Source organism: Mesoplodon bidens (genome assembly GCF_964165515.1).
Source record: "Mesoplodon bidens genome assembly, contig: HAP1_SCAFFOLD_126, whole genome shotgun sequence".
NCBI lineage: Eukaryota > Metazoa > Chordata > Mammalia > Artiodactyla > Ziphiidae > Mesoplodon > Mesoplodon bidens.
Window position 1 is genome coordinate 1,039,322 of NW_027671928.1, and position 24,827 is coordinate 1,064,148.

At 38.6% G+C, this 24,827-nt stretch overlaps 1 protein-coding gene and 1 pseudogene across 4 annotated transcripts in view; one reads left to right on the forward strand and one right to left on the reverse strand.

Moving 5' to 3' along the window:
- Positions 1–24,827, reverse strand: part of LOC308610805 (centrosomal protein of 78 kDa-like) — a 262,130-nt pseudogene that overhangs the window by 76,066 nt on the left and 161,237 nt on the right. The gene's annotated exons all lie outside the window — the stretch shown is intronic.
- Positions 2,898–21,431, forward strand: LOC308610814 (uncharacterized protein). Of its 3 annotated transcripts, XM_081259819.1 has the most exons (7): positions 2,898–3,639; positions 5,631–5,694; positions 7,132–7,188; positions 8,554–8,689; positions 11,339–11,469; positions 16,504–16,636; positions 21,354–21,431. In XM_081259819.1, the coding sequence occupies exons 4-6, from the start codon at positions 8,581–8,583 to the stop codon at positions 16,579–16,581; spliced, it is 318 nt and encodes a 105-aa protein (XP_081115945.1). In that variant the 5' UTR covers positions 2,898–3,639; positions 5,631–5,694; positions 7,132–7,188; positions 8,554–8,580; the 3' UTR covers positions 16,582–16,636; positions 21,354–21,431. The 3 variants fall into 3 exon arrangements, with proteins under 3 accessions (XP_081115945.1, XP_081115946.1, XP_081115944.1); XM_081259820.1 differs by lacking the exon at positions 2,898–3,639 and having other exon boundaries at positions 5,591–5,694; XM_081259818.1 differs by lacking the exons at positions 2,898–3,639; positions 5,631–5,694; positions 7,132–7,188 and having other exon boundaries at positions 8,467–8,689.

Sequence of the window (24,827 nt, forward strand, 5' to 3'; positions counted from 1 at the left end):
TTTAAATTTAGATTTTAAAAATTGAAAACTTCTTTGAGCCTATACAGGGCAAGTCCATTGACCCCTGAGGTAGAAAACAGGAACTTGGGTGCGGAAGCCAAATGGCCTAGGTTCAAATTCCCTTTCTCCCATTTCATAGCTAGTGACCATGGGCAAATCACTTAACCTCTATGCCTCATTATGAGGTTTAAATGCACTTATTTGTATAAATAGTGCCTGGCACATACTAAGCTCTGTGTAAGTGATTGCTGTTGTTTCTGCTTGGAGCTTTAATAAGTTATTGTTAATAGAAAAATGACACTAATGATTTTCCTTATAGAGTAACAAAGGCACTTTGAGTCTTTTACTTTTTCAGGAATGTAATAAGACTTTTTTCATTGACAGTCAGTGTTCCCTGTTACCAAAATTTACTTTATGAATATAAAGAATTGAATATCTTCAAGACAGTACTTTTGCTTAAATGTCAAACCATTATTTTCCCAAGGCACATCAAACTGGCTCTGCATAGTCCAGGCCTCTAAAGCTTGTGTGCACACCCTAGGTAGCATGTGAGATACATTTTGTAAATATAGTTTTTTAAATAATGCTTGAGACTTCCCTGGCGGTCCAGCAGTTAACACTATGTGCTCCCAATGTAGGGGGCTTGGGTTCGATCCCTGCTCAAGGAACTAGATCCCACGTGCCTGCCATAACTAAGAGCCCACATGCCACAACTAAAAGATCCGGCATGCTGCAACTAAAGACCCGGCACAGCCAAACAAACAAACAAGCAAATAAATAAATAAATCTTTATAAAAAAATAAGTAAAATAAAATAATGCCTTAGGAGTTAGGAAAAGAAAATATTAGAACATTTTTACCTTTGTATTATTTTTAAAAATCTGTGTAGTTTATCATGTACATAAATTATATGTATGGAACTTTGTGTATATAATTTGTTAATAAATAAGATGCATATTAAAAAGTTTTCTTATGATTTGCCCAGTCAGGTGTTTGGAGGCCATTGGAGGACAGGATGATGAAATATAGGGCCTCAGCAAAGATAGAATTTAGAACCAATTCCCTGACTTAGAAGATAAGGAAAATAATTCATAGACTGTAATTGAGTTGTCCAACTTTACATAAGTGTTCAGAAACAGGAAATGCAGTGGCTAGAATCTAATCACTGACCGAGCAGAATCTGGGTCACTCACTGGACTCGTAAACCAGAAGTGACTGTTGAAGTTCTCAGGTTGATGCTCCTGGCATATATGCTTGATCTGTGTGTGTGTGTAAATCTCTGACATAAGAAGCCATACTCAGGCACACCCTGTTTCCTTATTCAAGCATCTTAATTTCATCCCATTAAATCTTTGAAGTATCAGACTACCAGAAGGCATGAAGAAACCTGGGCTGAGAGTCTTCATTCCAGGAGACGTGATCTTGACTGCATGGCTGGTTTGAGGCGCATCACTCTGAACTGCAACACGCTCATTGGTGACCTGGGTGCAAGTGCTTTGGCAGAATCTCTTAGTGAGGATTTATGGCTTAGAGGGAAATTCTAAAATTGAAAATATTGAATTTTTAATATGCTTAGCTTTTGGCATGATACTATTGTGATAGGATGTTTTAAAGCCTCATTTTACTGATAGCTTTTATTTTGCTTTTCAACTTTCTCTAAGAGTTGCATATATCCTTTACAGAAAATACAGAGTTACAAGAGAACCTATAATTTTAATACCCAGATATAATCACTGTTCATTTTGGCGTATATACTTTCAGTCTTTTTTTCTTCTACAAATATATATGTACACTTAGGGATTACAAAAATAGAATTGTAGTATACTTGCTATTTCACATTCCTGCTTTTTTCACTTAAAGATGTATCATGTAGTATTGCGTCGTATTGATGTCCCATAGTTTAATCAATTCTTTTCAATTCTATTTAGACAGTTTGCTTTTCCCTGTCAGAAACAATGTGAATACGTTGTATATACATCTCTGTGTCCATCGGGATTACTTCTGTAGAATAAGGTACTACAAGTGGAATGACTAAGTGTGACCTATTTTTAAGACATTTGATACACATGGCCAAATTACCACCCAGAAAGGCTATGCCAATTTGTAGTCCACCCCAACAGTAGATGGGAAGCCTGCCTCTCACAAACACTGGCCTGTAGCACTTGTAAAAAAATGTGAAACTACAAAAATGAGTACCTCTCCATTTTCTATGCAAGTGGGATTACTCCAAATTTTATAACTTTTTTCAATTAATTTAGTATGAGCATTTTAGCAAGTCAGTAAATTTGCATCTCCTACATCATTTTTTGTGATTGTTCAGTATTCCATTATATGAATATGCCACAGTGCACATAGCTTATCCATTCTTGTATATAAGCTTTGTCCAGTTTTTCAGTTACAAATAGTACTCTGATATATATCCTTACCTATATCTCTGACTATTTCTTTTGGTTAAATTCTTAGAAAGAGAGTTGTTGGATCCAAAGGGTATAGACATTATTTAAAGGCTTTTCTTACAGAATCGTGGCTTCATCTGATAGGACAATAACCACATTTTGTTTTATTTTGTATTCATTTGATTGACTGGTGAGGTTTACTGGCTGTTTGTATTAATTTGGCTATTTGGTTAATTATACCCTGTGTCCATTCTTCTGTAGTGAGAGTTTGTAAGGGTTGTATCATATCCTGTCAGATCCGTATGTCTGACTTGCTATTTCTGTCTGTCATGGGGGTGTTGAAAGACTCCAGTTATTTTAATGTGATGGTCCACACAACACTTATACAAAAGACTCATGATAGTTTCCTTTCATGTAATATTTTTTAATCCCTGTGCTTTAGTGATGATCCCTTTGGTTTAAATGAGTAGGTTGTTCAGCCCCAGAACTACTAGAATTCATGATCAGTTTTTCTGGGTTTTGTCTGACCTTTTACTGCGAGGGTTCTTGACCATCATACTTTCATGATAGGTTTTTAGTATGTATTCTCTATTCACACATTGTTGAAAGTTTTTATTATTTGTATCCTCTTAGACTTGTCTTTTTTTCCTCTAAAACTAACAGTTATTACATTTCTTCTATTTTGTTTTCCCCTTTGAACTAGTTTCAAGTGTGATTTGGAGCTGAAGATCATGATCAAAAGAATGCAGTGCATTTCTGAGCTCCACCAGGTTTTGCTTGTGAGGTTTACATGCCCCTGCCGCCCTTGCTAATTATGAACTGAGATTCATTTTGTGATGCTTTTTGCTCATAGGTTATATACAGTTATTCTTCAGTTCTGTAATTGTAAAATATGTTGTCTGATTTATTGGTACTAAAGCCAGGGTTATCATTGCACATCCAAGAAGAGGTTTTTAAATTGGATTATGCATTATGTGTGTGCGTATATGTCTCTGTTTTTTTCCATACCCAAAATTACAAACCTGCCATGACTTGTCTTGTGCAGGACTCTTCCACACGTGAGAAAATGAGAGTTGTCTATATGTTAAATCTGTAGAGTTAGCAAGTGACCTTTTGTCTTTCATCGAAAGCACTTGACCTGCAGCAGTGCGGCCTCACCAGTGAAGGAGCAAAGGCTTTACTAAAGGCCCTTGAAACCAACAGAACTCTGCTCGTTCTGGATATAATAAAAAATCTGCTGGTTGGTATGTGGTCACTTTTTTAAAATTGATAAACACATAGCAAAACAAAAAGAATTTGTTCAGGTATTGACAGTTTTTTAAAACTTAATGTGTTTAACTTTCCTCATCATATCCAGTTGGCCCTTGAACAACGTGGGGTTAGGGGTGTCGACCCCTACGCAGTTGAAGATCTGGGTATAAGTTTATAGTCAGTGGTTCCACATCTGTGGATTCAACCAGCCTTGGATCATGTAGGACGATAGTACCTATGTACTGAAAACTATGCGTGTGTCAGTGGACCCGCGAGGTTCAAACCCATGTTGTTCAAGCTTCAACTGTACTTTTCTAGTGTTGCACTTCCCTTATGTTTTTAGCAGCTACTGTACTAATTAAAGTGAATTATACTTGTCAATTTTTCTTATCTCTACTCTGAATAGAGGTGAACCTACATACTAAGCCTGCTTCCACCAGGAGCATTCTTTCTTTCCTGTGCAGCCTCTGAATTCTTGCCAGGAGTACTTTATTCATTTGTCAGATTCACAAGTAAGTTTGTAATCATCTTCTGTGTGCCAGAGATGGGTTTAGGGACCACGGATAAAGCAGTGAACCAGACAGACAAAAGTCTTGCCCTCATGGAGCTTACATTCTAGTGAAGGAGATCAGATAGAAATGAGTAAACAGATAAGTCATATAATTTTAGAGGGTAGGAAGTGCAAAAATATCTTAATGTAAGGAGAGTGAGGGAGAGCAGGTAGGACTCCATTGGATAGGTTTGTTAGGGGACAGCTTCACTGGAGAAGTGGCATTTGAACGGAGACCTGAATGAAGAGAGGAGCAAGCCATGGAAGATGTGGAGTAAGCACATTCCAGGACAAGGAGGCAATGAGTATGTAGGCATGTAGGTGGGTGGAGTATTTAAGGAAAAGCAAGGAGGCCAATCTGGGCAGAGTACTGAGTGAAGAAGAATGTGGTAGGACATGAGGTCAAGGAGCTAGCCAGGGGTCTGCTCTTGTAAAGTCTTGAAGGCCAGAGTAAAGATGTGGATTATTCTAAATGAGTAGAGGGGTTTGAACTGGAAAAAGGCATGATCCAAATCGTATCTGAATAAGGTGACCTGGTATAGAGAAGGGACTTGGGAGGATAAAGAAGAGGTACAGGGGTCTTCCCTGGTGGCGCACTGATTGAGAATCCACCTGCCAATGCAGCGGACGCGGGTTCGTGCCCCGGTCCGGGAAGATCCCACATGCCGCGGAGCGACTGGGCCCGTGAGCCATGGCCGCTGAGCCTGCACGTCTGGAGCCTGTGCTCTGCAACGGGAGAGGCCACAACTGTGAGAGGCCCGTGTACCGCAAAATAAATAAATAAATAAATAAAGAGGAATAGGGAGACCAGTTAGGAGACTATCACAGTGCTCCAAATAAGAGATGTTTATGGCCTAGGTTAGGTTGGAAGTTTGCAGCAAGTGAAAAGTGGTTGAATTCAGGTTGTGTTTTGAGGGTGTAGCTCTCAAGACCTGCAGATAGATGTGAGGTATGAAGGAAATAGTAACAAGGAGACAAGTCGTTGATGATTATGTGTGCAACTGGGTAGTATCACTTAGAAGAAGGGGGCTGATGGGAGGAGCAGCTTTTGAGGGAATATCAGGACTTGGTTTGTTATCTTGGATGCCCTGGTTTGATATCTTAGATGCTCTTTAGGTATCTAAGCGTCTGGACGGTGCTCAGACTGTACTTTGTATCCAAAGGTATCCAAAGCCACTTCAGATGCAAAATGTTTCAAGTTGACCTTTGCTGCTGCCAAAATAGTAGCCACTGTGGGCAGTCTGCAAGATGGCATCTTAGGTTTCTGAGGAAGAAATTAGAATACACAAAGGGGGAAATAAGTGTATAATTATATAATGTAGATTTCATATTTAAATGTCTGGGAAAAGCAATAATTAGTTGGCTTTTGGTTTTAAATGGAAATAGCCACTCATTGGAAAATAATTACTCTAATTTCAATTCATTTTACTTTAGATCATTCTGTGATGAAAACAGTTACCAAACAAGTTCTCCAGATGGAAGGAGTGCCAAGTCAGAGGTATATAACATGTTTCAGTTCTCTCGGAAGAATTCCTCTTTAATGGCTTGGTTTTCTTTCTTTCTTAAAAGAAAATTATCAAGGTACTTTCTGCCATCTTAAAACTAAGATTTGAGTCAAATCAAATGGCTTTTCTGTTTTTGAAAATGTTGTGTGATGCTTTAATTTAGGTTCCCAGATATGCAGATTGAAAACCTTTTAACTTCTTATTTTCTGTAACATATTATCGTTAGTCACAATAGTCTTTTTTTTTTGGAGATAAGAATGAATAGCAGGAGCAGCATTTGTGAAACCAAATCTAATATGAAACTGACTCTTTCTTGTGAGTAAATTTGAATTTTGAAACAGCAAAACAATAAGGTTTAATAAAAAGCAAAATAAATTGTTTATGTTTATGATCTGCCAATTTCCCAGAAAGAGTTTTGTGGTAACTTTAGTTATATACCAGATACATTAAAATCACCAGTGGACAACACATCTTTTATTCAGGTGCCCTCTGAAAGTTTTAAAACTTTGTTGACTTCATATCACTGAACGGTCCACTTTAAAATGGTTAAAATTATAAATTTTCTGTTTTGTGTCGTTTACCACAATTTTTAAAAAATGTGTTGTTTGAAGATTTTGGGGGTTTATAAAGGTATTGTATTAGCATAAAAAAGAAAAATTTAAGAGACCACCTCTAATCCCATTATCCTATCAAGCAATATTTACATTTTAATTTTCTCTTCCTGCTGTCTATAAACATAGTTCCACATAGCTTCATTATAATTTGCCATTCTTATCTTTTCATACTAAATTTCAATTCTGTAATTCATAGTTATACTTTTTCACATTGCATTCACAAGGTTTCATTGAGTTGGTCAAGTTTTTAAATTGGTGAAAAATTGGAAATAACCTAAAATAAACTATTGTAAACATCTTCATAAATACAGCTTTTTTTTTTCTACTTAAAGTTGTATGTTTTTGATTCTCTATTCATCAACTTGCTTGGACAACAGTGTATTAAATAAGTTGTTAAGAGTGTTTATGAAGTCAAAAAAAAGCTTATGATCGTCTGCCAATTGTTATTTCAAGAGAGTGATATTTTAATAATCAAATAGTACATTCAAAGAAGTTAAGATTTGTGATATCACACTAATTAGATATTATTATTAAAAATTTATATCATATGTAAAGCATTCTTAAAATAGCTACCTTGACTTTTGCTATGATATTAGAAATGGAAATCTATATAAATAAAACATGTATATGTAAAACATATTAGGAATTCTGTAAAACTAGTACAGAATAATAGGGCATCATGGAATGAGAACAGTTAAACATTTTTTTTTAGTTAGCATGATTAAACAAAGTGGAAATGTAACTGAAGTATACAAACTCATTGAGCTCTTTTAAGAGTAATTTTATTTCTTGGGCTTTTTTTTGTGTTTGCCTCAGTTATTTGGAGACATAGAAGTAAGCCAAATCAGTATCTGGGTATATACCTAGATCCAGGTGAGTATAGGGGTGAAATAATGGTGTGAATTGTGTCACATTTATATTGTACTTATGTATGCCTAATAAAAGATGGGAACTTTTATTAGAAATTTTTTAATCACCTAACAAGAAAAGTGTAATTAAAAAAATTTTAATACAAATGTATTTGCATTAGTTTCTGAAAGTAAAGGAAGGGTATACACATACATACCATATGCATACAAACATTTTTTTTGATGGCAATTAAGTTAAAACACAATAAAATAGCACAAAATGAACTGAGCTCCTATATATTTTTAAGAGGCATGTAAATCACACAGGATCGTGTGTTGATTATACACTCCATTTTACCCTGCATCCTAATGCTGCTAAAATATAGTAGAAAGCAGCAGCATAGGACAGGGAGATCAGCTTGGTGCTTTGCGATGACCTAGAGGGGTGGGATAGGGAGGGTGGGAGGGAGGCTCAAGAGGGTGGGATATGGGGAAATGGGTATGCATACGGCTGATTCGCTTTGTTGTGTAACAGAAACTAACACAGAATTGTGAAGCAATTATACTCCAATCAAGATCTATTAAAATAAATAAATAAAATAACATAAAATACAGTAGCTTTGAAGGATAAATATAACCATTTTAACCTATGATGTTTGTTTTCAGTAAATTCAAATTAAATATTTAAATGTGAATTTTAATATATGGCTTGTTCTAAGTAAAATATTAACACGTAGGTCTAGTTTTTGCAACCAAATGCCTCTTTACTACTGAAATATAGGGTAAGTCTCCACATTTCACTCTTTCATCCAGTGGGTTTCATTTGTTTTTTTGTGTGTTTTCTATATGAAATCAAAGGAGCAGTGAAGGTTGACAGGCTTATAGGAGGGTAAAATTGACTCACCTACCCCCCAGCAACTTGCAGCCTTATAACTTGTATTGTTTTTACATAGAAAAATTCATCTTAAATTTAACTTTTGGTCTACTTCTGAAGATTCTGTTTGGCAGAAGTCATGGGTGTATCTGTGTTTCTGTGTCCTTGAGATTCAGAAATGCCAAAGGTGTTCTACGATTCAGGAAACTTGAGTGTTTCTACATGATACATAAAATGTATCGTACTTTGGTATTTTTTTAAAACTTTTATTTTTGCATTTCTGCACATCTCAATACTTTTGTTTTAGTTAAAATAACTTGTTACTGTAGAGAACTTATATTTTTTTAAAATGCTGGCTTATGGAAAACCTATGTACAAAACCGATCCTCTTTTTAATGGGCTTGGCATCATTATCAAGTGCCTTTTTGATTCCTTTCGACGTGTGCACGTGTGACATTTGCTCTGTAGACCTTTGGTGCATCTTGATTCCTTGTTTTCATGCTTTGTCAAACGTAGTCTTGGCCACAAAGAAGCCTGTAAGTAATGGAAGGAAACACTCTGCTGGTCAAGAATGTTACCCTCCTGAAGCGCTACCACCTGGAGTGTCTGGTTTCCGGCCATTGTGTCCTGCAGAAAGTGCAAAAAGCAACAGGTAACCTGTTTGCATTCCCTGTCTTTTTCAGTCATTTAGAGTTCTTTATTTTGGAACTTGTATTATGTGGGTGGTCTCTGGTGCTTTGTGTAGGGAAAAAAGGTAACTCACACATGGCTTCTGCCTAATGAGCCTTCTAAGGAAGAAAAATTAAAAGTAATTGGGAGTTTCAAGTTGTTTCTCAAGTGTCACAACAGAGGTAACTCCGTGGGAGTCTTGAGGAGACTAAAATGTTCACCAATTGTGCATGTGAGAAAAGTTTCATTAAAGGCAGATGTAGTTGAGCGAAGCCCTACAGCACAGAAGTAGGAATTTGGATACGTACGAATGGGAAAAAAGACATTTTAGGCATGGGAAATAGTTTAATGCAGAATGGATGAAAAATATGCATTAGACCTCTTCTAAATCAACTGGCTTATTAACTCAGTAAATCAGATTTAGTGAGTCAAACTAGCATTACCTGATTTCTTATCCAGGGGATAGCTGTTCATAGTAATATTTGTCACAGAACAGTAAATAAACTGGTTGAATTATAGCTTTAGGCTTGCTAAGTGAAATAGATGGCTCTAGATGATCTTCAGGTGACTTACTTGGTAGTAATCAGGAAATTGGGGATTAACAATTGCTTAAGAAAACAAAGAGAATTGATTTTAAATAGTACTTGAAGTAGTTACTGTGTAAAATATCTGTTCAGTTGCTCATGTTAAATGGATGTTTCTAATCCCCACTGGACAACCGACTACTTTTCTGCAAATGGTAATGTGAATTGCTGTTGCATAAACTATAGTGTTGAATCCCCAGTGTTTGCACTTGAGTTTCACAGCTCTGTGGTTTCCTGTCTTCTTCCTGAGACACTTAATTGCAGGTCCATCCTCGTCACACAGGGTGGTAAATTAGAGAACGATTAATATCACCATTTAAAGAAGAGAGGCTGAAATCTCAACCGTCCTGAACATAGGAGCTGAAGGGGCCTCTCAGCAGTTCAGAGAGTTATTACCAAGCCAGTAGGCTGAATTCTGTTGTGTTTTCTCCGTAGCAGAGCCCTCCAGGTCCTTGTTTTGAGCTTATTTATTTTTATACACAATTCTGTATGGATACTGTTCATACTACTAAATAGTTGTATTAACTGGGTTTAACTGGTGATGTATTTACATGAAGATCTAACTTCGTTTTGTTGCTATCTTTTTAGGGGCTTTCCATTCATCAAAGCTCGTGATGTATGTAATCAGTTGGTGGTGTGTAGCTATCATATTTATGATATATAGGGCTTGAATTGGGAAAGGTGGATGGTCATTCTTCTTGCTTTTTAAACTGACAGAGCCTTACAAGAAGCATTTCCCTCTCTGAAATAAATCCATGTAAAACATGTTTGGTCGCTCTCCCAATGCAACTGTGTAGTTGTGTGGATTTGGCACATAACGGGCAGCCTTGTGGTGATGTCTGTAAACAAGGAAGCCTGTTTTCCAGTCCGCAAATCAGCTGTTACCCAGTGAAACGAACTTGACTGCCATTTCTGACCCCTCACATGGAGCTGTCATACTCAAGAATGTTCACATATTTTCAAGAAACGTTGTTTGCGGGCTATATGTACAAATTCCTGATCTGAAAGCCAATATAAAGCAACATCTCCCAAACCTCTGCTCTCTCACCAAGGCCACACACATTCCCTCGCTTATGGCCTCGTGGCAAGCGAATACTGTCAGTATCAGATTCTCCTTCCCAGTGGTCTTGGGAGACTGCATAGTGGCTCTGTGAAAGGGACCACTGCTGAGGTTGAGAGAAGAGCATCTTGGGTGTCAGTCCTGGCCTTGCATTCCCAGAGAGAGGGGTGTGCACCACGTTCTCTTGTTAGGGTTTTCCTATGCTGCAGGGTTTGCTGCTTGTTGTCAAAATGATGTCCTAGTGACTTGTCTTCTTCGTGGTTATATAATCCCAGCACACTTCTTTATGATCTGTAAACTTTTATGGGGTTGTGGCCAGGTCAGTTTTTAAATGTTTGGAAATGTCCTATTGAACAACATTGCAGTGGCAGTGAAGCTTGCTGGGAGAATTGTTGCCCTAGTTTTGGCTTAAGGGTGGTGAGAAGATGAAATTTTTGATGGGTCAGTTTTAGTTGTGTATGTGTATGTGATTTATTTTTTTTAATTCTAATGTCTATTATTCACAGCTTAGATATGTTGACTTCCTGATTATTCATCAGTCCCTTTACTGATGTATTTTCCTCTGAAAAACTACATTTTCTTCCAGACTGTTTTTGTCTGATGGTGAAGAATAAATTTTTCATTTGCAGTATAAAATTGATTTGAGAAAAAATGTTTACCTTGGATCTTCACTTGGCTTCTGTGAAAGAAACTTAATAAAATAATATGGGCAATTCCCATTACTAATCCTAACCACGTACAACAGAGGTCTGTACAGTAACATAGCAAAAATAAGTTACTGTACTTTTACTTAGTCATTGCCTGTTTTACACTAAAGAGCAGTGAGAGACATTTATAAATAATGATACCTCAGATCACTTTTGTTAAATGTCCTCTAATATTTGGATATTTGGTATCTGGCTTGTGTTGTCTTTTATGCAATCTTGTCTTCTTTCTTTGCACTTTAGTTTAACAACTCTATGGTTTCCTATCTTCCTGTGACACTCAGGTCCATCAGAATTTCCTGTGACGGTGACAGTAGGGAGTCCTTCCTCCTCAGAAATCGAAGAGGTCGATGATTCCTCAGAACGTGTTCAGGAGGAGCCAGAGAAAATCCATTTGAAACAAGAAGTATTGCAGGTACAAAGTTATCACTTTAAAGCTATAGAGAAGATTATTTTTCAAACGGAAGGCTGATTGCAACACAGCACAGCTTGTGTGAGGGTTCTGTTTTCTCATGCCATCTGCATTGTATCCCCTTGAATGATTCCTTAAGCTTAGACCAAGGTGAATGGTGGACATTTGAACTCTAAGAAATTAAAATCAAAACATGTTGTTAGTAATATATTTTCCTTTCCTTAGAACCTTAGTATATTAGATTTAGGGAGAACCTTAGTGATCATAAGATAAGGAAATTGAGTTCTGAATGAATACAGTCAGCTGATTCAGTGCTCTTGTTTTACAGATGAGAAAATGGACAGTTCTAGTTGAACTCTCTTTTTATAAGAGGAAAATATGGCCTCATTTTAAATAAAAGTAAAGTTGAAAAAAGTTTTGATGTTGATAGTCTCCGTTCCTAAAATCAAAAATATCAAGAAGCTACATTCTATTACCAAATCATCCTGACCTCTAATGTCATTCCTTACTTTTGTTTGTATGGACAGAAAAGAAAAATTGATTTTTATAAGAAATTTTTGCACCTCAAAATTAATATATTTATTTTATTTCAACTTTAATGCAGAGCTGAACATTTCTAGTAAATAAAGGAACACCCTTTGGGGGGGACCTTGTTTTTGTGCTACAAAGTCCATGTTTAATTTTTTAAAATTATTTAGTATGATTTTCTCTTCATATGAAACATGACACTTGACAGGTTTCAGAACTATTTATCCCATTATTGTACGACTACGGGAATTACTCTTTGATTTTCAAAAGAGAAAGTTAGATTTTTATTTTTTAATTAAAATTAAAGATAATATAGAGAAATTTTAAGAAAAGAACTTAGAAAATTATGAAATGTTAGAGTAGGAGAAATCTATAGTTCCTGTAGAGTTACTCCCTTTCGTTTTATAAATGAGCACCTACAATTTGTAGAACGTAAGTGGTTTATTAGTAAATGGCAGAGTATGACAAGACCCTAGAGCATCCAACCTGCATTCCTTGTTATTTTAGATGTGGTGTATTCATTTCCTTCACGAATAGACCACAAGATTGTATTTGTAAAAGCAGTAATAGACACTGGGGAAGTCCAAGAAGTTTAAACACTGGGACCACAGAATAGCAGATTCAGAATGCACTGAGATCTTTTAGCTCTTCTCTGTTTTGTTGTTTTTTTTTTTTTTGCGGTATGTGGGCCTCTCACTGTTGTGGCCTCTCCCGTCGAGGAGCACAGGCTCCGGACGCGCAGGCTCAACGGCCATGGCTCATGGGCCCAGCCGCTCCGCGGCATGTGGGATCCTCCCAGACCGGGACACAAACCCGTGTCCCCTGCATCGGCAGGCGGACTCCCAACCACTGCGCCACCAGGGAAGTCCTCTTCTCTGTTTTGACAAGACACTACAGTGATGGTATCAAAGTGTTTAAGTATATATGCCCACAACAATCAAGAGATTTCAACATAGTTTTGAAAGACAGAAGACAGGTGGAAGAGTGTGAAACTGAAGCAGTAGAACAGAGGAAAAGCATCACCTAGAATATGCACAGGGACCACGTGCAACTGAGGAGGATTCTGACCCCACCTGAAAAAGTAGCCCCATGCTCAGGTGCGCATGTAGGAGAGAGGGTGGAGTTAGTTAAAAGTGTGACTGAGATAGGGGAGCTCATTGAAGGGTTGTGTTTGGAGGAGTGGACTCCCAGCCCCGCCCTCACCCTCCTGAAATGAGATGATTTCATTTTGAAAACAGTGAAACTGGCGAGAACTGGGGCAGCTAGTATGAGTTTTTACACCCTAGAAAACTGTGTTTGGGGGAGATCCTGTTACAGTTACTGCCCGCTTCTTCCTGCATAAGAAGCCAATCAATCGTTGACTTCAGGGAGCTTCCTGCGCTCATTCTTAAATAGAAAATAAGTGTCAGTTGCCTGTTGAGTAAAGCTTACAACATAAGAGAGGGGGAAAGAGTGCAAACATATCCTAGTAGGACCAGGGACAATTTAGGGAACAGAATAATTTAAGAAAAAACCCTAATTAGTATCCTGAGAGAGGTTTAGAAAGAGCTAGCAACTATAAAATAAGACAAGGGTATTAATGAAAAGGAGAATGGTCAGAAAGCAAGAGAGTTCTCCTGGAAATGAAAATATGGGTGCTGAAATAAATTCAGTAGGAATTTAAAAAATTTCTCAGTATATAAGAAAGAAAGACACAATGGAAAATGTGATAGAAATATGTTAGAGAGGCTGCATCTGGGAGATCCCACATGTTACTATTAGAAACTCCAGACCCAGAAAAACAATGGAGGGAAGCTGTCAAAGGGCAACAAAATTCCCCACAGCTGAAAGTAGACATCAGGCCTCAGATTGAAAATAGTTACGCAAGATGAGCAAGAATAGACTCATACCTAGGCACCCTTCATTGTGAAACTTTCAAATACTGAAAAAATAAATTAAAATAGAATAAAATACTGAGAGGATACATCCATTCCAGAGAGAAAAATACTGGTCACCTAAAAAAAAAGGTTAAAATCTGACTTTATCATACTTGTCATGAGCACCATGGATCCTGGAAGGCACTAGAAAGATACCTCCAAAGTTTTTCAGGCACATAATTTTCACCCTAGGGGTTTGTATCCAGCCAAACTATCAGTCATACGTGGAAGCTGAAGAAGATATTTTGTACCCAAAGAAATTTGAAAAATTGACCTCCTGTGCTACACCTTATGCTATTTATAGACATAATCCAGCAAAATGAGGCAATAAACCAAGAAGGAAGGTAATAGGGGATTCAGTGCAGATTGCAGTTAGTCTAGAGTGGAGAGGCTTCTATTGATTGTGTGATTGAGAGCTTAGAAACACCTTGAGGCATATTGTACTTACTAGGTGTTAGGCACTGTTGGAAGGGAGGAGGGAGAGGAAGAGGAGAAGGAACTTGAACTCCAGAGGAGAAAAGGCTATACGGACATAAACCTGAAGCACACTGAACTATGGTTGATTTTTAACCTAGTATTGGTGAGGAAGGGAAGAATCCACTTCAACTTGACACTATAGATGTCCCCCTTTTCAGTGACACACAGGGGTAATGACCACGTATCTAATTTGTTGTCCAAACCAGAACTTGTCCAAACTCCTTACACTTCAATAGTGTAAGGAGGCGCTCTAATGCTGTAACATCAGGACAACAGGTATAAACTGGAACAGCCAAAGGCGGCTTGGGGTATGTGGTCACCCTGCACAAGGGCAGTGACACTGGCACAGTATGGAACGAGGTGTAGTCTATACACAGAGACACAGTACATCTGCAGTGGGCAATATTAATTTCATTGTAATAATGGCAATACTGTCTTGGTTTGCAGCTTTTATTGTCAACGTGCATGTAATCACAAATAACTAAAGTAAACTATACTTAGTATGTATTAGTATTAACTTGGTATGTACTGAAATGTATTGTGTACTAGTATGTACTTAGTATATATTAGGCTCTAAGTGTTTTTGCATATATTAACTCATTTAATCCTCTGAATAGCCTTATGAGGTTGGTGCTAATATCATTCCCACTTTTGAGAACAGGAAGCTAAGACAGGGAAGGAACTTGCCCAGGCTGTACCTAATTTAAGGTTGGATCGAGGCTTTGAGTTTAGGCTCTCTGCCTGTTCTCTTAAACCTTACTCCGTACTGACTCTCAAATAACAGAAGACTTAACTGCACATAGAACAGAATATAAATTTCAACTTTGACAACATAACAGCTAGGTTTGGAAGGTAGACAGAAGGTGGAAAAAAGGGAAGATGCTATGAATGTCCTCATTTTACAAAGCATGACGTTGAGAGAGTTTCTAGTTGATCAACAATGTAGGTTTTTAAGTATATCACTACAAGTGAAAGAGATCATGAGCAGTGGAATAACTCATGATGACATAACTTTACTGAGCAGTGTGGACGTAGGAAAGAGTGTAGAGGAACTAAACGCTTATTAGTAAGTTAGAAAGTGAACAGATAATGCCTCCAATTTAGTGAGAAAATAGTCATGGAAGAGTATTACTTGGAAATGGAGAAGAATTCAAAATAACAATAGTTGGACCTCCCTGATGGTGCAGTGGTTAAGAAACTGCCTGCCAAGGCAGGGGACACGGGTTCGAGCCCTGGTCCGGGAAGATCCCACATGCCACGGAGCAGCGAAGCCCGTGCACCAGAACTACGGAGCCTGTGCTCTAGAGCCCGTGAACCACAACTACTGAGCCCATGTGCCACAACTACTGAAGCCTGCGCGCCTAGATCCTGTGCTTCATAACAAGAGAAGCCACCGCAATGAAGAGTAGCCCCCGCTCGCCGCAACTAGAGAAAACCTGCACTGCACGCAGCAACGAAGACCCAATACAGCCAAAAGTAAACAATAATAATAATAAAATAATAAAAAATAACAATAGTTGACGTAAACCTCATAAAAAAGGAAATCCATACAGCCAGTAAACACAGAAAAGTGTACGACTTCATTAAGTAACAAGTGAAAAGTGAGTCAAAACCAAGGAAACTACATGTCAATCAGATTGACAAATACATAAATAAAAAGTCTGGTAGTATCAGGTATTGTAGACCTGAAGTACTATGGGAATCTTCTACCCTGTTTATACTGGAGTATAAATCGACACAACTACTTTGGAAAGCATTTAGCCCTCTCCATCACCTGAAGGTATATAAATAGCCTGTGAGCCAGCAGCCCTCACCCCCGCCCTGTGTAAATGCACCAGAATAACGGGTACAGCAGGATTCCTGTCCATGATTTGCATTAGCACAAACTGAAAGCAAACCAAATGTCCATTAAGAGTCAAAAATTAAATAAATGATGTGTATTTGTACAGTGGGAAAACTCTCCAGCAATAAAATTGAATGAACTAGAGCTACAGGCAGCAATGTGGATGAATTTTTTAAACCAATGTTGAGAGAAAGAAATAAGATAGAAAAGACTTCATATACTATGATCCTGTACATAAAGTTAGATGTTGACACAACTAAACTCTTTTGTTAGGGATGCATGCAGGTTAAAGGAAATGACTGTCAAGAAGTGAGGTTGGTGTTTAACCGGGAAGAAGGAAGGAGCTTGTGATGAGAAAAGGATATGGGGGGTTTTTGCGATGCTGACAGATTCTAGTAGTGCTTATGTAAGTATTCTCTTTTTATTTGTCACATTGACAGTTTTGTTCTGTGCACTTCTCAGTACACATATCGTATTTTACAATTAAAAACTGCGTAAAGAATCGGTCGATTCTTGAGTGCTGGATGTGGGAGTGGGATGAGACCGTTTCATTTTAAGTCCTTCACTACTGTTTGCATTCGCATGTTCATTCATTCAGCATTAATTGCACATATTCTATGTACCAAGCACTCTTCTAATTTTATATGTGTTTTAACTCATGTAATTCTCACAAGAGCTCTGTAATATGGGAGCTTATCTCCATTTTATAGATGAGGAAGTTGAGGCCTAGAGTTATACAACTTGTCCAAGGTTATGTAACTAATGGGTAGTGCCAGGCCCATTTGCCTCAGAGAATCTGAATATTTACAATATAATCTAAAAGAGAAATTTAATGACTAATTATAAGCAAAAAAATTGCACGTTAAAGAAGATGACAAGTTTTCATCTATCCAGTTAGAGAAAAACACACAGTCTGTCTTTCACACACGTACATCTTATATGTATGTGTCTGGCAGGGATTCTCCTTATTAAGCAATTATTTATTGACCGTCTACGTTGTGCTAGGCACAGGTGCTGGGGATAAACCTTAATAAAATACACCCCCTATCTTCAAATAACTTGCACTCTCAGTGAGGAAGTAAGCCAACAGTTATAGTAGAGGTTATATACCAAGTGATACATCGCTGATGGCAGTGTAAAATCTCAGAAATCGTTTGGAAAGAAGTCTGGAGATAGGTACCTCAGAGCCTTAAAAATGTTCATTTGCTTTGATCTCAAACTCATTTTTATGGATTTATTGTAAGAATGTTATTCTCAATATGGAAAAAAGCCTTCATGCATAAAAACGGTTATTTTGTCTGATAATATTGAAAAGTTGGAAAGAATTTAAATGTGTAAAATGGTTAACCAGTAAACCCACTCAGTGGAATATTTTGTAGCCCACACAAAAAAATCAAGGTTATGAATCCCCTGATTATAGGAGAAATGATTGATTTCAATGTTAAATGGAGAAAAGTTGAACATAAAATTTGATATCCAATATGATGGGAGCTTTGTCCCAGAAAAATCACCCTAGCCGGTGTACAGAAGGGTGGAATGGAGAGCAGATGGCAGGAAGGAAAATTATTCCAAAGCCTTATCATTAGTCTTATTTAAGTAATAGAATATCAAGCAATTTTACTTTCTAACTTTTTTGGTTCCATATTTCCATGTAAGGGACATGAATTCTGAATACTTTGTAGGAGGAGGGTACACTTTTTCACAAAAATTGAACACTGTGTTCTAATTCCCTCCATTAGAGGGAGAAACTGTTGCATGTAATTGCACTTTGATGTGCTATTTAGAACCAGTCAGGAATTTTAGTCTACCTTCCTCTGACCGTGCTGAGGGTTTTTTGTTTTTTTGTTTATTTGTTTAGAATTTCTTTGAAATCAGTTGTAGAAGATTGATTAAACCATTATATTAAAAGTAGAGGAATTTTGCAATTTTTTTCCCTTTTTCCTCATTGAAAACTTGACTGGGTTTGGTAATGAAACATTAAAGAATTTGAAGTTCTTAGACTCTCAATTTTTTAAACATGTTCTGAATATAAAAATATATGTTCATTGAGCAAATGTTTGAAAACAATGAACAACTTCTTGAAGGAAATAAAAGCCACCTCTGCATGTACACACACCTAATCTGCTCTTTTGTCTTAAAAAAGTATCCGAAATATTTTGCCATGTCACTAACTACTCTTCTACATCAGAGAATTTGATTAAGCTTATGCATCATCTCCCAGGAAAAACGCACAGATATATTTTGAATGTAGCACTCCTGAAGCCCATTCATGAACTCTGGTTGAGACCTCTTGTCATTCTTAGTGGCTTCATAACGCATTCCTTCAGACGATGAGCTGTTTTTATTTAAACCAGTCCCAATTCAGAGGCTCTTAGCTTTCTTCTAGGGTTTGGTTATAACCAATCTTATGACATCATGTTGGTAGATAAATCTTTGCCCACATCTTTGATTTCCTTAGGGTAAACTCCTGATGTAGGATTGTTGTTAGGTACCAAAAGCTACTCTCCAGAAAGTGATACCAGCTCCTCTCCCAATGATGGCAGGTAATAGAGTTCCTCACTCTTTTTGTTCAAAGCAGTTAACATGTATAAATATACCTTACTGTTTTCATAAGTATAGGTATTATGATTGTTTATCACTGCATAAGAAACCAGCCCAAAACAGTGGCCTAAAACAATGACAATCATTTATTTTGTTCACGAACCTGGAGGTTGAGTAGAATATTAATTCTTTTACTACACTCTTACTGACTGAAAACAATACCTGTTTGACTAGCTCAGAGTTCTGTAGGTCAGAAGTCCAGGCACAGCGTGACTGGGCTTCCTGCTCAGATATACACGGGAACATGTGGGTTCCCTCCTGAGAGTGTTAAAGCACGTGAAATTTAAGTGTAAGATATTGAGCCCCAAACATTGGATGTTCACCATAGTTTGTGTGGGCCACAGAGCTGAAATCAAGATGTCAGTCTGGCTGTGTTAGCGTCCAGAGGCTCTGGGAAAGAATGCCTACAGGCTTCTTCCGGCTTGTTGGCATAATTCAGATTCTGCAGTTGCAGGACAGAGGTCCCCATTTCCTTGCTGGCTGTCAGTCGGGGGAGAGTTTCAGCTCCTAGAGGCCTCTCGCTTGCCTTCTCTGCTGCAGCATTGGACTTCTTCAGAGCCAGCAATGGAGAGTCTCCCTTTTGTCCCTTTTGTACTTCAATTCAGGAAGAGTTCAGGTCCTTTTCATGGGGTGCCTGAGTAGGCCACATCCACCTAAAATAATCTGCCTATCTTAAAAGATCAACTGATTTTGAACCTTAATTCCATGTGCAAAATCCCTTCACTACAGCACCTACATTTAGAGTTTGATTGGATAAGTGGAAGGTTTGTGTACTTCAGTAAGTGGTCATCTTGGGGGCTCTGTCAGAATTCTGCCTATTGCAAGCAGTGTCCCCACTTCAAGGACCGAAGTGTCTTAGTTCCTAAAACTCCTAAGATAGTTTATCAGTGTTCATTTTATTTCAGTGACCTTGGTGAAGGGAAGACTACCACCTCCGTGAGCATGAATGGCAGCCAGCTTCCTGAGTCCACAGTGTGGCTCTGCTACTTAGTGGTGTGACCTTGGCTGTGCTGCTCTACTTACTCTACTTCTCTGCCTCTGTTTCCCTCATCTGTAAAATAACATGGAGTTAGTGATCGTTCTTTCCTCGTACGATTTTTTTAATAAATTTATTTTATTTATCTATTTTTGGCTGCGCTGGGTGTTTGATATTGCTCACGGGCTTTCTCTGCTTGCGTCGAGCGGCGGCTACACTTCGTAGTGGTGTGCGGGCTTCTCATTGCGGTGGTTTCTCTTTTTGCAGAGCACGGGCTCTAGGCGCGCAGGCTTCAGTAGTTGTGGCACGCGGGCTCAGTAGTTGTGGCACGTGGGTTCTAGAGCGTAGGCTCAGTAGTCGTGACGCACAGGCTTAGTTGTTCTGAGGCATGTGGGTTCTTCCTGGACTAGGGCTCGAACCCGTGTCCCCTGCACTGGCAAGCGGATTCTTAACCACTGTGCCAGTAGGGAAGCCCCCTCTTAGGGTTTTGATGATTCGATTATTTAATACCCAGGGAACTCCAGGAACAGTGCTTGACTGTAAATTGCTTTAAAAGTGATTTTTTTTTTTTTTTTTTTTCTTTTTGCGGTATGCGGGCCTCTCACTGTTGTGGCCTCTCCCGTTGCGGAGCACAGGCTCCGGATGCGCAGGCCCAGCGGCCATGGCTCACGGGCCCAGCCGCTCCGCGGCATATGGGATCCTCCCAGACCGGGGCACGAACCCGTATCCCCTGCATCGGCAGGCGGACTCTCAACCACTGCGCCACCAGGGAGGCCCTAAAAGTGATTACTTTTTTATTATTTTTTATTTTATTATTTTTTTAAAGTTTTTTTGGGGGGGGCAATTTATTTTTATTTATTTATTTATTTATTTATGGCTGTGTTGGGTCTTCGTTTCTGTACTAGGGCTTTCTCTAGTTGCAGCAAGCGGGGGCCACTCTTCATCACGGTGCGCGGGCCTCTCACTATCGCGGCCTCTCTTGTTGTGGAGCACAGGTTCCAGACACGCAGGCTCAGTAGTTGTGGCACACGGGCTTAGTTGCTCCGTGGCATGTGGGATCCTCCCAGACCAGGGCTCGAACCCGTGTCCCCTGCATTGGCAGGCAGATTCCGAACCACTGTGCCACCAGGAAAGCCCCAGTGATTACTTTTTTAAAACATGCTTTTGAATCTGCAATTATGCAATTCAGGTATGCTAAGCAGGTTCGTTAATAGGACTTCCTGCTATAAAGAGACCCACAAATAAAAATAGAATTTTTCTTTCTTGGTCGTAACTTCTTATTTCTGACTTACTATGTTATATGCATATGCCTTTTATGGTGGCCTGCCACAAATTTATGTTGGAAAGAGTGGAATTTAAATAAATCTTTGCAAATTTGATAGATTTTGATCATTCATTTCACTGGCATGGTATGATATGACCAGTAGCAGACTAAAATCTGAGTTCACTTCTGGCTCTGCCCATAAATCCTGATGAGACCAATAGCTGGAAAGGCTTTTGGTTATTATACTATGAATTAGTTATAATATTGACTCTGTTTGCTTAGGAAACCCTGGAGGAGTGCCTAAAGCAGTTAAAGGAGGAAAGAGTAATAAGACTGAAGGCTGATAGACGAGTCAGTGAGGTAAACACGTTTCATCTGCTTTTGAGAGTGTTTTGGTTTTATTTTGATTTGATTTTAAGCCATATACACATATTTTGTAAGCTTTAAAACTGTAATATGTTGCAAATTGGTGGTATCATATGGACTTTTGCGTTTACTGGTATTTAGTGATCATATGATCTATATTCCAGAAAGCATGTTTTTAAAGATGTGAAAATCTGGTTTTGTGTATGTGTGTGTGTGTGTGTGCTTTTATATGACATTAGCTTATTTCCTGTTCATGATTCTTTGATGCAAGAAGGCACTTTCTGTGCATGTATTGTATATACAGTAACATAAAAGACATGATGAGACTCTCCTGGCAATGAATTAGGAAAGTGAATCATTTAAATAAATTTAAGATATTGGAAAACTTCTAAGAATGCAATGAAAGATAAAAATATATACTATGAGAATTACATTAGGTAATGTGCATGAAAGCAGGGCATAATCTAAAAAGTTCTATCTAAATATAATTTATCACAGGGTGAGTGTAGGGAGGAATTTTTGAAAGTGCATCCATTGGATTGGCAGACACTCATTCAATAAATGTTGAGCACCTGCTCATGTAAGGCAAAAGGGGCATCATGAACATTAACGGCCTTTCTGAGAAATACGAGAGTTGAGCTTACAGGGGGTTTTAAGTGCGTAGATGCTGAGCGGAAGGGGAAGAGTGCACGGGGGTGAATATGTTCAAGAAGCCAAAGAAAATATTGGTGATCGTACATTTAATAAATTGGGTTGGGTATGATTTAGGACTTTTAAACGTAAGCATTAGATATTTTATTCACTAAAGTTAATTCTTAACATTCAGCAGAGTTGAAATATGTTTTGTTCAAATCAGATTCTATAATTCACTTTCTAATTTAAGGGAAACTTAAAGCAGGTCATTTTCTAATGTGGAATGAGGCTCCATTATGAATTGAACCAGTTAGAAATGTGATCTTTTGTGAAAGATCATTAATAAAACGGTAACTTGGGTTTATTTATATACCACCTAAGTGTTATATAGGAAACTTTGTTGGGTGCCTGTGGGCTTTGGTTATTATGTGATATGGTCTCTGTCTTTACTGGCGGAGGGTTACATTAATTATAAAATAATTACATTTTGAGTGTTTTAGTTTTGTTCCTTGAAACTAGGCAAGACTACTTTTTCTTTGTTTGTTGTTTTTTGGGTTTTTTTTTGCGGTATGTGAGCCTCTTACTGTTGTGGCCTCTCCCGTTGCGGAGCACAGACTCCGGACGCACAGGCTCAGCGGCCATGGCTCACGGGCCCAGCCGCTACGCAGCATGTGGGATCTTCCCAGAGTGGGGCACGAACCCGTGTCCCCTGCATCGGCAGGCGGACTCGCAACCACTGCGCCACCAGGGAAGCCCAAGGCAAGACTACTTTTGATGACAATGAGAAAAAATCATGTCAGACGTTTTCAGTCTTCTTGTATAGCTGGAACATGAAAATGCCCAGTTAAGAAACACAACTTTCTCTTTGTCTGAAGCCCTTCATGCCCACTCATTGACAAGCATGATCCTGGATGATGAAGGTGTTTGGGGCAGCACTGAGAATTCTTTTCAGAAGTTCCATGCTTTCCTGGTTCTCCTTAAAGATGCTGGGTTAGTTCATTTCTCTTCATGGCATTCTTCTCTTTGCGACTCTAATGGTAGTTTGCTGAGGAACTGGAGCAATTTTCATCACTTACGTGGCTATATTTAGCCAAATTTAGTGTAATTATAGGTAATATAGTTGACATTTTAAAATGAGGAATTAAATTTTTTAAGAAATGCATATAGGGAAGCCTGCTTTGGTAGAGTGGGGAGCCCATTATAAAAGAGTAACCTGTAGACAGAGTAATTAGTAGGTATAGTTGTTTTGTAAAGACTAAATTAAAGGCAGTTTTCATTGAAAATAGTCGGGAATGCATAAGAATTTTCCTATCTTTCACTTCTTTTGCTTGTTTGATAAGTTTGAATTAAAGTTATCTTTGCCTTAGACATAAAAATGATTATTAATCTGCAGGGGAGATAAAGGTCAGTGGTTCTCAACCGGGAGCAATTTTGCTGAAAGAGGGAAGTGGAGATTGATAGTTGATGGAGTGGTGTTTTGTCAGTGAATGAATTGGTGTTGGTGTTGGGAAGGAAGGAACAAACACATTCTTGGAAACTGGAGGAAAGGTGGTAAAGAAGTGTAGGAATGGAGGTGTGACAGGCAGTGGACAGGGTGCATGGAACATATTGAAGCTTCTAGTGAGACAGTGGGATGTCTCCTAGAGGATGAATCTGGAAAGGGCTGAGGATTTGGGGGAGATAGAGGCTTGTAGTCTGGAGTAGGATGTTAGCTTTTAAGATTTTAGAAGTAGGGCTTCCCTGGTGGCGGGGTGGTTGAGAGTCCGCCTGCCGATGCAGGGGCTACGGGTTCGTGCCCAGGTCTGGGAGGATCCCGCATGGCGCGGAGCGGCTGGGCCCGTGAGCCATGGCCGCTGAGCCTGTGCGTCCGGAGCCTGTGCTCCGCAATGGGAGAGGCCACAGGAGTGAAAGGCCCGTGTACCGCAAAAAAAAAAAATAAAGATTTTAGAAGTATTTCATGATTGTAAGTCTGGGGAAATCTAAACTGCTCTTCTGTGATTATAATAACCTTTGTCTTTTCTCCTTTCCTCCTCTCGTCTAGGCTTGGGCAGTTGGCCACAATGGCTGGTATAGATCAGTCAGATTTTCATTTACTAGGTCGTCCCCAGATGAATTCTCCTGTTAGTAGTCCACCTAAAGAAGAAAAGAAGGCGCTTGAAGAAGGAAAATCAGAATCAAAACAGGGTGCCCCATAACAAATGCAAAATAGCCAAGTAAATGGACAGAACAGCACTTAATGATTCTAAGAGTGATTAGCAAAAAGGAAATGACCAAGTCAGCGAGAAAACAATAACGATCAGTCTCTAATAGTTCACATGCCCGGGAGCTAGAAGACTCTGGAATCCTTTCGAAATCTGAGATTAGTAAATGTGGGCCCATTTCATGATACTGTACTTTTGTAAATAAGGAGACTGGAAGTTCTTGAGAAAATTTATGAGTTAAAGCAAACTGTCCTTAATGAAGAAAGAAGACATTAGAGAAAATATTCCAGATTTTAAATTGTATAAATGTCTATTCTGTTCATATTTTATCTAGGTTTCTATTTGTATGCAGTCAGCTTACAATGAAGGAACACTAATGAAGGTACACATACTGATATAATTTTTAAAATAAGTAATCCAGACATAGCTAATAGGTAACATATTAGAGTGAATCACCTGGTTATGGGAATGGGAGGGGAAAACCTGTCAGCTTTTCCTCCAGCCTTACTTGGAGCCCCCATCAGCCCATCTCAGAGCGGTCTTGGGAACTGACAGC